General features: G+C 33.3%; 3 protein-coding genes across 3 annotated transcripts; all 3 read left to right on the forward strand.

Moving 5' to 3' along the window:
- The first annotated feature begins 120 nt into the window (after window positions 1-120).
- LOC100499909 (uncharacterized) lies at window positions 121-2,799 on the forward strand. Its single transcript, NM_001250875.2, is given in 7 exon segments — window positions 121-266; window positions 378-476; window positions 1,291-1,392; window positions 1,855-1,930; window positions 2,196-2,266; window positions 2,362-2,447; window positions 2,560-2,799. Coding segments are annotated over 7 exon segments (558 nt in total). The 5' UTR covers window positions 121-194; the 3' UTR covers window positions 2,612-2,799.
- A 4,180-nt stretch (window positions 2,800-6,979) lies between these two features.
- On the forward strand, window positions 6,980-8,808 carry LOC100798048 (probable F-box protein At4g22030). Its single transcript, XM_006597529.4, has one exon. It carries the CDS (start codon window positions 7,160-7,162, stop codon window positions 8,465-8,467), a length of 1,308 nt encoding a protein of 435 aa, XP_006597592.1. The 5' UTR covers window positions 6,980-7,159; the 3' UTR covers window positions 8,468-8,808.
- Window positions 8,809-11,516: 2,708 nt separating this feature from the next.
- LOC100526943 (APG6 domain-containing protein) lies at window positions 11,517-13,802 on the forward strand. Its single transcript, NM_001249379.2, has 2 exons — window positions 11,517-11,833; window positions 13,101-13,802. The coding sequence occupies exons 1-2, from the start codon at window positions 11,548-11,550 to the stop codon at window positions 13,481-13,483; spliced, it is 669 nt and encodes a 222-aa protein (NP_001236308.1). The 5' UTR covers window positions 11,517-11,547; the 3' UTR covers window positions 13,484-13,802.
- The last annotated feature ends 308 nt before the right edge of the window (window positions 13,803-14,110 follow it).

Here is a 14,110-nt window from a genome sequence, read left to right on the forward strand (position 1 = left end):
TTATCAAATAGTACTATTAGTCCGTAGTAACAACCACGTGGGTTAATATCGGCTCCTCACACTTTGTGAAGATATTTTTGGGACAACAACCATAAATGAATAGTTTAATAATGCACACGAGACACGAATTGCAGTCCCAGGCGCAGTTACCTGTTCTGTTATTGAGTCAAAGGGTGTGAGTGAGTGTGAGCAAGATGGGTTCTTTGGCAAAGAAGGGACTCAACAATTACGTCAAACAGCTCCAGCAACACCCTTTGAGAACCAAGGTTCTACTTTTTCTGCATCCATCACACTTTTCAATTTCAATTATTTTCTTGTTTTTTTCATTTTTCTTTTGCATCTATTTTCGTTGACCGATTCATTGGGGATTAAATTAGGTAATCACTGCAGGGGTACTATCAGCGATCAGCGATGTTGTGTCTCAGAAACTTACTGGGATACAGAAACTTCAACTCAAACGTCTTCTTTTCAAAGTGGTCAGCGTCTTTTCCTTTTTGTTTTTTTTTACTCTTGTCATACAACTAGTGTAATAACCAAAATTTCTAATACGAGTATATTATAGTCCACTTGAGTAATGCTCAAATTGCCCTCCCTTGATAGATTAATATGTGCTGTATCTTAGGGGTCTATTTTCTGTATTTTTTCATGGCTCTGAGCATTATTGGTTTGAATAATTAGGTTTGAATTTCTGCTAAAAACTATGGGACTTTAAAAAAGATGAAATGAGGATTCTGAGTTGAAATTTCAAAGTTTACTGGACTAGTGTTCAAATCAAAACATCATGGATTCTGTTAAGTCTGCAAATTGATGGCAATCTGGTCAAAGAAAAGAAGAATACTCTTATTACAAGGTTTTCTCATAGCTGATAGTCTCATTTACATTAAAAAATAAACTAAAATGTGTGCAAATTGATCTATCTGGAAATGGGAGTGTAATTTTTAAAATGAAGGGGAAGATGATGTAGTTTAAGCATCTCAAAGATGAGTGTATTTAATTCTTCTAATATTTGTGTGGAAGAGAGAGTGCCAGACTATTCAGGCTGGACTTTTGGGGGTTTGGGGTGATAGGAAATTGGAACTCTATTGTCAAAAGCTGATTTTAAAAAAGATGAAATGGTTGTTTTTTTGGGTTTCACTTAAAAAAAAAAATCAACATGTCGCTGCTCATTCTGATGGAACTACGTTGCTTGCATAATCATTTATGTTTTAACTAATACAGTTATGTGTGGCTTGCGCTTTTTGTTTTTATATTTATGCATTAGGAGTCATGCAAATCGTTTATTTCATGCAGATTTTCGGAGCTGCTTATCTTGGACCCTTTGGACACTTTTTTCATTTAATACTGGATAAAATTTTCAAAGGAAAGAGAGATTCAAAAACTGTGGCCAAGAAGGTAAGACTGCAAAACCTTCTGTTCTAACTATATCTATCACGCCTGGATTCAGGCATTGCGGTTGGCACCTGTGTCATCAATCTTCTATTCTTACAGTTTTTGCAGCTTGAAATATCAGCTAATTTATGCAGTAGTGTTGAAAGCACTTTGAATCCTTAACTGTAAAGAATTTAGGGGAAATGAAATAATTTACAAATCCTATCAAAAGTGGCAGGGTTTACAAGTTTGTACTTGTGTAAGTTGTGTTATATTGCACTCAAAATGCTGCTATTCATGAATTGAATCCTTAAACAGTTAAAACTAATATCATTCCAAACATTATTTACAACAATTTGTTTATAATTAAATGAGTATTTTTTTTTTTTTTACATACCACCTCTCTCAATACAAATGAGAGAAAAGATGATGTATATAACTTATCCTTTTGTAACAATTCTTTTTTCTTTGATTATTCTTTTTCAGGTTCTGATTGAACAGTTGACATCTAATCCTTGGAACAATTTGCTTTTCATGATTTACTACGGATTAGTTGTTGAAGGTTAGTCATTTTTCAACATCTAACTTTTTTATTTACATTGAAGAAGCATGGAAATACTCCAAGTAAGATACAGGTGGAAAATGTGGACAAATAGAATAATTCTCATCAGTGTCAAAAATAGGGTCCCCAACTCTGACATTCCTGGCCAACTATTTGTTTACTTATAAAATAAAAAAAATGAGTTATCCTAAAAATGATGTGTAAATGGCATGCTTGGTTGGTGAGTTGTGTACTTGTGTGTTTATGATGAAAAAGTGGATTTCAGGCCAACCTTGGGTGAATGTGAAAGCTAAAGTTAAGAAGGATTATCCATCAGTGCAGTATACATCATGGACGGTAATATTCTATTACAAATGTAGAAAATAACAGAATTTACTGGAAGACCAATTTTTTGTTTTTGACTTTAGAACCCCCAATGAATTGAACTGCAGGTCTGGCCTGTTGTGGGGTGGATAAATCACAAATTCATGCCTCTTCATTTCCGTGTTGTTTTCCAAAGCTTAGTAGCATTTTTCTGGTACGTGTTTTTTGTTTGCCTTTCCCTCTACTTTCCTTGACTTGTTAATGATCATTCCCTTTGGTAAACAACAACTAAATTGAGATCATTCATTGAGTGTATTTTATTTCAGGGGAGTATTCTTGAACCTTCGAGCACGATCTATGGCATTGATTAAAGCCTGAAGCAAAGAAGATTACTGTATATGCTCCTGCTTGCTAGGAAACTGTTACTCTTTCCAGTGTAGTTTGCATTAGTTTAAACTAATCAAAATAAGATCTGCTGTTCATGTTAATGTCTTGGCAAGATCTTTTAGTTTGTCTGATTATTTAGACATGGTTAATTTGCGGTGCTCGGAATATACAAGTTTGCGAATGTTAATGGGTGTTTAAACAAACGGTGATAAAATTGATTTTGAAGAAATGTATTTATGTTTTAGATGTTTTATTATAAAAATAAGTTAGTAGTAAAATTCAGTACAAAAATTTTATTCAATGCAAAAGCTATTTGAAAATGCTTTAACTTAAAATCAATTATGAATTTAGAAACCATTTCACAATGTAGAACCAAGCACGAAAAAATTTAACTAAATTCACATTAATTGGTATTTTAACGAGATTCAAGAGAATTCAATGTGAAATCAAGTACACACTTAATCCTCATATGTGAATGTCAAGTGAATATTGGAGACAAAGTAATAACTAAGCATTAATAAGTTTTCTTGGCAATTTTGTCAAGGGAGAGGAAATTCATTTCTTCCGGGATCATTGCCGTCATTTGATGCAGCTGATCTATGGTTGAACAAAAGCAACTAGATGGTTATAATTGATGCGCCATAACAACTATTCTGAAGTAATAATTTCTCAATTTTTAACCATTCATAATGTTAAAGGTTCATATAAACAGAACATCACAATTTGAGAAACATACTAATATACTAATAAATAGATTATTGTATCGTTAGGATTTTATGCACTTTTATGAGAAAGGGTATGAAGGGATTGAAGCATCGCGCGAGTCAAAAATCCCAATGAGGTTGTATTTGTATACCTGTATTGTCAAAATCTGTGTTGTTGAATCCTCAGAGGAAGCTGTGGCACGTGCTCTGTTTCAAGTCACGTGAAAGTTGAGACAACTCTTCGCGTTAGGTATATATGCTTATAAATTTTTTACACAATAATTTCAACAAAAAAATTTAGAAAATAGAAAGAGTATGACATGATATGATTTCTTTTTTGGTGAAGACATGGTGTGATTATATTAAATATAATATCCATGCTCTCATTTTCATTATCGTCAAAGTTTAATTGATGGGAAATAGTTTCAACAATTAAATATTTTCATCATGTGAATTTCAATGTAACAACCAAAATTTGATTGCAAATCACACTATACATGTTTTAATGATTTTATTCTTAAAATGTAATATAGTAACTATTTTTATATGTTATTGGTTTATGGCAATATATGAAATTATAACAAGACCAACTCTTCGGAATCTTTATATTATGAAGGATTTTGGTACCCTCAGTGACGTGGACAATTAAGAAAAGTTTATAATTTGGTTTAGTCCCTCCTTGTTGTAACTAATTAATTTTTTTTATTTATTAATTGTAGTATAAAATATTAAAAGCAAATGAGTCATTCATCTTTCCTCTTAACCATATATTCTAACTCGGCCCTCAACGACGCTCCTTGTTATCCCTACCTTGTGTTTGGATTAGAAATTTCAAAATTTTAAAGAATTTGAAATGTCTAGAATTTGAATTTCTTTGATTTTAATTTCTTTCATTTTTCAAATGTTTTGTTTGGATAAATCAATTCAAATTTCTTCCATTTTAAATTCTTTGTTTGGATAGGGCAATTCAATTTCCTCCATATGCAAAATTTCAATTTTATATTTTAAATAGATAAAATTTTAATATTAAATTTTGTAGAAAATAAACACAATCTAATTTTGAAATATTAATTAAAAAAAATTCAATTTTTAATAATTTATAAATATAAAATATTGATAATTTTAACTAGGATTATTTTATCTGATCACAAATAGTGATATTTTTAAACTGACATCAATCAAGACTATTTTTCAGTCGACATCAAATAGGATTTTTTTTGTCAAAGTATGTTGGGAATATTTGTCAGCTGACGTCAGTCGGAACTATTTTTTGGCTAACGTTGGTTGAGTTTATTTTTCAGTCGATATTGATTAGATTTTTTTTACCAACGTCGACTAGGTTTTTTTCGTCGACACCAGCTAGGGTCTTTTCGAACGACATTGACCAAAGCTATTTTTAGCCAACGTCGGCCTAAAAAATCCTAGCAGGCGTTGACAAAAAAATCTACCCAATATCGACTAAAAAATAGCTTGGTCAATGCCAACCAATAAAACCTACCCGATGTCGACTGAAAAACATCATTAGTCAACATTGGCAAAAAAATCCTTAGTCAAAGTTGGCTAAAAAAATAGCCCTGACCAATGTTGGACAAAAAACCCTACCCAACATCGGATATAAAATAGCTTTGACTGATGTTGGCTAAAAAATAGCTCTGACCAATGTCGACCGAAAAAACTCTGATGGATGTTGACTGTAAGAACCTAGTCGATGTCGACTAAAAATAGTCATGTCCGATGTTGGTCAAAAATATCTAGCTAGTGTTAGCAGAAAAAACCCTAGTCAACATCAACCAAAAATCCTAGCTAATGTGGTTAAGAAATAGCCCTAGCTGATGTCATCCAGAAAACCCTAGTCGATATCAGCAAAAAAATCCTAACCGACGTCGGCTAAGAAAATCCAGTTGACATCAGCCAAAACACCCTAGTTAACATAGGCTAAAAAATAACCTTAATCGATATTGGCTAAAAATAACTTTGGCTGATGTTGGCTGGAAAAATCTAGCTGACGTCAGCTGAAAAACCCTAACAGGTGTTTACTAAAAAATTAGTCATGATCGATGTCAGTAGAAAAAATCTAGCCAACTTTGACAAAAAAATCATTGGTCAACATCAACTGAAAAAATCCGGATGACAACGACCAAAAAAATCCTTGGTCGACATTAGGAAAAATTTTCCATGAGTGACATCAGTGAGAAAATAACCCTAATCAACATCATCTAAAAAAAATCTTAGTTGATATCGGCAAAAAATAGCTTTGGTTGATATCATACAAAAAAATTCTGACCGAAAAAACCTCGGCCAACGTCAGTGAAAAACAACTTATGTCGATATCGACCGTAAAAACTTTGGTCATTCGTAGTTATGAGTGTTGAGCGAAAAAGAGTCATGAGCAAGAACGTGAATTAGAGTGAGTATGTCCAAAAAAAAGAATTTCAAATTCTATATCTTTTGAGAAAATTTGAAATCTCACTATTTTAATCAATCAAAATGATTCATAAAAATACCAGAAATTAAATCTCCTTTCAAATACTCTATCCAAACAAGCTATTTTATCATGAATTATTTTAATTTTTTTAAAAAAATGAATTCTCCTGCTAAATTATTCCATCCAAACACGGACTAGGGGTTTGTTCTGATTGTTTTTCTGTCTACGACCTTCTTTCTTCCATCGAATATGTTTCCCGTTGCTGTCATTTTCGTGGCTGTTGATTCTGGAAATAGAGGTATTGTTGCGTCTAGGTGTTCTATTTGAGAAATTTAGGGTTCTGATATGTCTATTTAGGTTCAAAATATTTTAATTTTATCTACTATATATTTTAATTAAATAACCATGGACACTAAATAGCAAAATTAAAAACTTCATAACAAATAGATGATGGGTCATTAGTAAATGGTGTGTTCGTCTGATATATGGACACGTAATCAAAGTACCAAAACCGTCTAGGTGCGAAAAATTTGCCTTATAACAAACATAAATAGTCAAATACTTGCTATGAAAATTGAGGTATAGTATTCAACTTGGGAAAAGGTGATGGATGTGTGAACGAGAGAAATCTTTGCTTCTTTTTTTTTTAACCGAGGTTGCTCAAAAGTTAAAATCACAATGCGTAGGTATTATGTGAGGAACTGGTCAGAAAATGGAGCATCTGACCATTGAGTTATACTTGACAAATATGTAGCATTAATTTCAAAGTTATCTTGTGAACAACCGCGGCACCCTACAGTATCAATCATGGAAAAACAATTTTACTCAACCCACGTGAAAGAATGCAATAAATGTAAGGGAAAAAAAGGACTTCCAGTTATAGTACTTTATTAAACTCTGTCAAATTTTAATCAAATAAATGCATGGCCACGTACTAAAATATTAAACACAGCCATGTGACTTAGTTTCTTGTGGAGGTATATGTACGCTTTATTATTGCAGATATTAATATCATACTAAGGTCGTTGGTTGTCAAAAAGGCAGGTTAAAACATTCAACAAGAAGTTCATTTTTTTTTTTGCAAAGTCATCATTAATTAAAGTCTTCTTCAGGTCATGTTTTATGTTATTTAACAATTTTTTTTGTTGGTATTACAGCCTTGCAGGTTTTACTCGTTATTTCTGTTGAAAGTCAGCATAGGAGGGAGAACCCGGAGCAGATGTAGCCAAAATGAAAGGACAAACATAGATTTCAATGCTCGCAACTTATTCAGCCGTGTGGGGAAATTTCTCAATCACATTCCACCTGCTTATATATATGAATGTGCTATAAGAGAAAGTGGCAGAATTCAATCAAATACACCCTAACCATTACTAGTTAAGGCCTTCATAAAAAAAACAGCTAGAGCACATGGGAACCACTATGGTTTCAAGCAAATTTTCTTCTTTCTCATATTGCAGTTCAAGAAGAATAGCTGCCACAATCAATGTGCCGAAGATTAAGGTAACCAAAATCTCCACTCCAAGGCCTCCCAACAAAGACTTGGTGGCAGAATTGAATTATCTAAATAACTACATTTCAGCCACCAGCACAACTCATGCAAAAGAGAATCCTTGCTACTCCAATATCAGCACTAACAGTTCCACAGCACCTAGAACAAGCACACCAAATTCCATTGAGGCTGTTAAGCTTCATTTGATTATGGAGATTGTAGCAGAAAGAATGGAGATGCACAAGAATATCGGAGCACAGCGCGACAACTGGAACTGCCTGCTAACGACATCTGTTAATATGATCACTCTCTCTGCTGCAACCATGGTTGGCCTTGCAGCTGTTGGTTCAAGTGGAGCACCTATTGTGGCCTTGAAGGTGTCCTCCACAATTCTTTACATGGCAGCCACAGGGTTACTTGTGGTCATGAACAAAATCCAGCCATCACAGCTTGTAGAGGAGCAGAGAAATGCTGCTAGGTTGTTCAAGCAGCTTCATGGAGAACTCAGAACAAGGCTTTCTGTTGGGAATCCTAGTGAAAATTATGTTAATGAAGCAATGGAGAAAGTCTTGGCATTGGACAGGGCTTACCCTCTTCCTCTATTGGGCTCAATGCTTGAAAAATTCCCTCAAACTGTGGAGCCAGCAGTGTGGTGGCCTAGACAGAAGCAAAGGTGTGTGAGAAAAGAAGAGTTTGGTGGGATTGGGAATTTGAAAGGGAAGAATGGATGGGATGCAAGTTTGGAAGATGAGATGAAAAAGGTTGTGATGGTTTTGAGAAAGAAGGACATGGAAGACTACTTGAGGTTGGCTAAAGGAGTTTTGAACTTCAACAAGGTATTGGCAGTTTCTGGTCCACTGCTCACCGGCCTTGCAGCTTTAGGATCAGTTTTTTTGGGTTCTGTGAATGCATCTTGGCCTGCTATGCTTGGGGTTATTGGAGGAGCTTCGGCAAGTGTTGTTAACACATTAGAGCATGGGGGCCAAGTAGGGATGGCGTTTGAGATGTATAGGACAACCACTGGCTTCTTTAAGCTCATGGAAGAGAGCATAGAGCTAAATATAAATGAACAAGATCCTCATAAAAGAGAAAATGGGGAATTGTTTGAAATCAAAGTTGCTTTACAGCTAAGTAGGAGTCTCTCAGAACTCAGGCAATTTACTGCTTCAATTTCATCCTCATATAAAGAGAATGATTGTGAAGAGTTTGCTAGCAAACTTTTCTAGATAGTGTTATTACCATGTATACTGGAACTATTAAGCTTTGTTTTGTAAATATTCTCATAACAAGAGAATGCTTATGAATACATTGTTAGCTGGTATTAAGTATAATATTATTACTATGTGTACTTACTATCATGATTTTTTTGGTAAATGTGATTTGTAGAGTTTAGCTTTGCTCCTATTATTCTTCAACTAGTTGTTAGCTTAGATCCACAGCTAATTAGCTTTTGTGTTAGCCATCTACATTGGCTTTTGTATTGCCTCCAGAATACTGAAAACAAGTGCAAAATAAGAATGAATTAAAACCAACAAGACCCACGTGATTGAGTGCTGTTTCCATTCCTTATTCTTGGGAATCTATTTCTTTTGATTTGGTGCATCTTTGCCACTCTATCCAATGAGCATGGCGACAAAGGAGAATTTGTATAAAGATTAAACTTCAGATTCGGACTGCGTGGAAATTCCCACGCTTTAGATAATCCAACTCTGGATTATTTAACATAACTTCTTTTTTTCAAATTGTAGATGTTATTGTATTACAAGTTGATTAATTAAAATTAACAGAATGGTTGAATCTGAAACTTTAAGACTAACAATGAATTATGAAGGACTTGCATTCTTTATGAACATATTTTGTTTCATTATTTTAAAATAAGGGAATTAAAGAAAGAAAGAGAAAACAAGAAGTGAACTGATAACGCCTTTTTCTCCTTCATAACTTCATTCGTGGCTATGGAGAAAAGAGTACCTGAAGATGGCTTTTGACATGAGATATAGTAAGCCCCTAACATTCATGAGCTGTAAAACCAACTTTGGTGTGGCCCAGTAAATCCAAATCGATCATATATCAACAGCATTCAAAATTAAAGGTGATCAACATTAGACCATAGCAATTGAAAAGATTATGCCTTTTGTTAGAGAAAAATTAAAAGTGAATGAAATAGGATCTATATAATGTTAACACATAACAAGGTTGCGTCTCGCAGAAGCTATGAGAAAGAGGGTAATTACTTATAAAAAAGTACTCTAATGTTTTAGGTAATAAGTAAAGATTATATCAAATGAATCATACCTCATCTTTGGGTGTCTCTGTCTACCTTCACAGTCATATGCCTATTATTTCTTAACGATTATGTGTAACTGTCCCATCTGAGGTGGAATCTTGTCAAATTATGTTCCTGCTACTTTTCTACTTTTCTTTAGAAAATGAGAGAAATTATGTTGTAATTCTCAAACTCCATGCATAAAGTAAAACAACATTTTAATTCTTAAGAAATTTCATGCTAGCTATTCAGTTCTCAATTCAATTTTGTGTAGGCTACTCATCATCCAACATAACAAAAATTAAAAGTAACGAGAAACAAATTTAAATCACAAGTTTAAAGACTAAGTACATAAAAGAGTATAGAAAATCATTGAACTATATATTAGGGAGATAATGTGTATGGTCAATGATTTAAACTTAAAGGTAATTAAATTTTAGGTTAAATTACTCTATAAGTGCCTCAATTATTTAATAATTTTTAATTAAATCATTGAATTATTAATTTTTAATTGGATCTTAAACTTGCATATATTTTTTAATTAGATTCTTTTGTCTAATTATTGTTATGAAAATTAAGTATATGAGTTAGTTATGTGAGTTTGTAGTAAAGTGTGAAAGAATATAGGTTGTGTGGACCTAAAGAGATGAAAATACTATTCGAAGAATATTGGGATCAAAACCGGTAGAAATGAGAATAATAGCTTGGAGAGAGGTGAGAATACCTAATACAAATTTGTAGAGATGACAATAATGATAATTTGGAGAAAGGTTAGAGAGAAATTAGTGTGGTTTAACTTTTCGTAATAACAATTAGATGGAATGATTCAATTATAAATTATAAATTTAAATACATAATTAATTAGAAGAAAATAATAACAAATAAAAACTAACATCGGTGGTTGAAGGAAAGAAGGACCTGAGAGATGTGGAGGGTTCAAATTCTTCTTATTAACAAAAAAAAATTAATAAATTAACAATTAATATTGACCAATAAAAATAACAAATAAATAAATTTAAAGACCTAATTAAAGGATTTGATGAAATAATTTAGAGATTTAAAAGGAATAGTTTAACCTAAATTTTATTGAGCTTTGTAAAAGTAAAAACTTACCCTTTCTTTAAAAAAAAAAAAGTTAAACTCCCCCGTCCAAATTAATGATTCATTTGGATACTTTAAACATACTTTTGGACCTCCAAATTTAGTTTGGTGTTATGTTTGATTTATCTGAAAAATAATTTTTTAACTCAGTTTGGAACAAACTCGGATTTAGAATAGAAGCAATAAATTGTTGCTTTCAAAGTAATAAAATTACTTTTGATATGTATAATTACAATAGAAACATAAAATAAAATTATATTATCCAAATAAATTTTATTTTATCAACATATTTTTACACAAAAAAATATTTAAACATAAATTATGTTATAGTAAACTTATTTTTATCAAACTTAAGTTTACAATATAATTTTGATTACCTTAAAAAAGTTTACAATATACTCTTGATTCAGACTAACGTTTCCAAACTAACATGTACTAAACATGAATAAACGATAATACAATGCATGAGACGCAAAATCAGAAAAATCGAAAGCCTAGGCGACAAAAATAGAAAGTACGAGGATTTATTAAGAAAACACAAAATCTTTTTTAGGGGTAATCTGGTTGTATGAAAGAAAAACTAAAATTCAAAAAAATTAAGAAAAAGATATTTGAATAAAAACACAATTAAAAAAAAAAGTATAAACCCACACAAATCGTTTAAAAAATTATTTTCTTTCGTTCTCATTTAAACACAACCAAACCATCCCGTTGTAACTTGGAAGCCCAAAATTTGTCCGTGCCTTGAAATTCAATTGTCGTGGGTCTCACTTCTCTTCTCTCTGTCACACTTTTTTTAATTTTTAATTTTTTGTGATTGTCCAATCTCCTGTGATTTAAGATTGATGACAGTGACGCACAACCTCTAACTGGGCCCATAGAATTGTTAATTTCTCTGATCCCATTGTGAATTTGTGGGGATCTGAATTGCGGAGGAAGATGATTCAGCTTCTGTTCACGGTGATATTTTCGGAGGCTTCGATGATAGCGTTGCTGCTGTTCAAGACCCCTTTGAGGAAGCTCGTGATAATGGGCTTGGATCGGTTGAAGCGAGGTCGTGGACCCTTGATGGTGAAGACCGTTGCAGGGACCGTTCTCGTGGTGTTGTTGTCGAGTGTGTATAGCATGTTGAAGATTCAGAAGCGTGGGATCCAAGAGGGTGCTGTTGTTAACCCCACCGATCAGGTTCTTATGGCCAAGCACCTCCTCGAAGCAACGCTCATGGGTATGTATTTCTGTTCCCCTTTCTATGAATTGATTTGTTTTCTGAATTCCTGATCTGATTCATGCGTGTGCAAGTTAATCAAATCTCAATTCATTCCTTGCATTAGGATTGTAATTTAATTTGTTAAGTCCTTTTGGGATATGGAATGTATACGTTGCTATTTGATGCTGATTGATTTCTTCCCTTGTTTAAATGTTGGAACAATTTGAGTAATGTAAGATTTGGAACAATTCACATGTGTATGGTTTTCAATGTTGATTTTTCTTTTTTTCCTCACAAGCAGAAGGCTTTTAGTTGTGTGGCTTGTGTCATTTCCTATGATGTTATTATGTTAAATTTTGTAGCTCGGGATTGCAATGACTATAAGTGGGAGCTTGTTTGGTCTTGATTGTCTGGGCCATGTTAGCAAAGGACATAAGGTGTCTGCCGGCACTATATGGAAATCTTTGTTTTTTTTGGACCAATTGCTTTATACTGACTCCTTTCATGAGGCATTGTGGTGACAACCATAGAGACATTACTTTTTATTCCTTCATTATTTTTTATTGCTGGACAAGGAACACATTATTTTTACTTTGCCCTGTGCTCAGTAGAATCAATATTTAACCCCTGAAAGAAGGCAAAAGAACAGCGGTAGATTTAGATTTTCTGCAGTCAGATTTTTCAAACATTCACACAGTCAACAATCGGAACCATTGGGTGATGATCAGACAACTCATAGTTTATCTCAGTAAATTAGGCTTAAAATATGGATTCAAGATTCAAGCCATCTTATCTTCATCCAACAGTTTTGATTTGTTGACTAAAGGAAATCCAAGTCGGCTGCAAGCATGTAAATGAAGCCAAGGCATCTTATTTGTTTCACAGTGCTTCACCGTAGTGGTTTCTTCTATAGTGGTTTTCCCACTTCTCGTAATCCTCTTCTATAGCCAAAATTGTAACAATAATGATGTGTTCTTTTACAATACAAAATTTCTGGAGACAACTAGTTCCTGCTCAAGCAGCTCCTTGAAGTTCCCCAAGTGAAGTATATCATGTTTAACATAAACTTACTTAGTTAGCTGTCATCTCAACAAATTTTATGTCATTGATTTATCATAACACTGGTCACATCTTAAAAACATGATTAAAGTGACATTCAAGCTCTAATCCAACCCAAATGATACTGTTTTGAGTTTCTGGACCTATTTTCTGTCTAATGCTCTGAAATATGAAGATACTTCCTAAGGAAGCTGGGCATCATTAATATTTGGTCAATTATTTGCAGTTGCTGTCCTTTTCCTTGCACTTATGATAGACAGACTACATCATTACATAAGAGAACTGCGGATTCGAAGAAAAGGCATGGAAGCTGTGAAGAAACAAACCAGAGGGACTGAAGATGGGAAAGTTGCAAATTCAGAAGAAATTAAGTCTGTGGAGGAAGAAAGAGCCAGATTGAGAGCTGAACTTAGCCGCCTTGAATCTGAACTACAGTCAAAAACAAAAGACGTAGATGGTGCTGAAGCCAATATAGCTGCTCTGAGAAAACAATCTGAGGGGTTCCTTCTTGAGTATGATCGCTTACTTGAGGAAAACCAGAACCTCCGCAACCAACTACAATCCTTGGACAGGAAATTGTCACATTCAGGTTCCAAGAAGAATATGTAAGAAAATTGCAGGTAAGAATGGCTTCTTTTGTATACTCTTAAGGAATTCCATGGCAGTTTGTTGATAACAGCTTGTCAATCCCTGTAAGCTTGCTCCTAAAGGAATACGATTTTCACTTTTGAGTTGAATTTGGTTCAATTTTGTTCTGACAAATTGTGAATTTTTTTTTAGTGATAACAGAAAATATAGTGCTGATTTGTTTTTTTCTGCACATAATGTAACTTCTGCAACTTCTGTTCCACTATTTAAGATTCGACAACTGAAGGGATGTGCCCACGATTATTGTTTGATGTTATTTAAGTTATCTATTAGTACTTAATTTTTGTTTATTGTTTATCCTATTTGAGTGATGTCTCTCTTTGTCCAGAGAGTAATCTCTTCATTTCTGGTCATACTTGTTTTTTTTTTTTTTTTGTCATCTATATACCCGCTCTTTATAATGTACTAGTGTTATCATTTGATCAAAGGCAGCCTCAAGTACTCTAGCCCAGGTACTGCAAGAAAAAATTGACTATACCCACAACAAAATTTGTGCAGATATCATAATTTTTTAAATTTGGATAATTTTCTTACAAAAAGGACATCATGTTATAAAATTATACTTGTATTTGTGTTAAAAAACGGTTG

This window comes from Glycine max, chromosome 15 (assembly GCF_000004515.6).
Source record: "Glycine max cultivar Williams 82 chromosome 15, Glycine_max_v4.0, whole genome shotgun sequence".
NCBI lineage: Eukaryota > Viridiplantae > Streptophyta > Magnoliopsida > Fabales > Fabaceae > Glycine > Glycine max.

Bases quoted from the DNA above. Each gene is read 5' to 3' on its own strand.
- LOC100526943 (NM_001249379.2), top strand. From the start codon at position 11,548: ATGATTCAGCTTCTGTTCACGGTGATATTTTCGGAGGCTTCGATGATA. The intron at 11,834-13,100 runs GTATGTATTTCT...AATTATTTGCAG, and splicing joins CCTCGAAGCAACGCTCATGG to TTGCTGTCCTTTTCCTTGCA.
- LOC100798048 (XM_006597529.4), top strand. From the start codon at position 7,160: ATGGGAACCACTATGGTTTCAAGCAAATTTTCTTCTTTCTCATATTGC.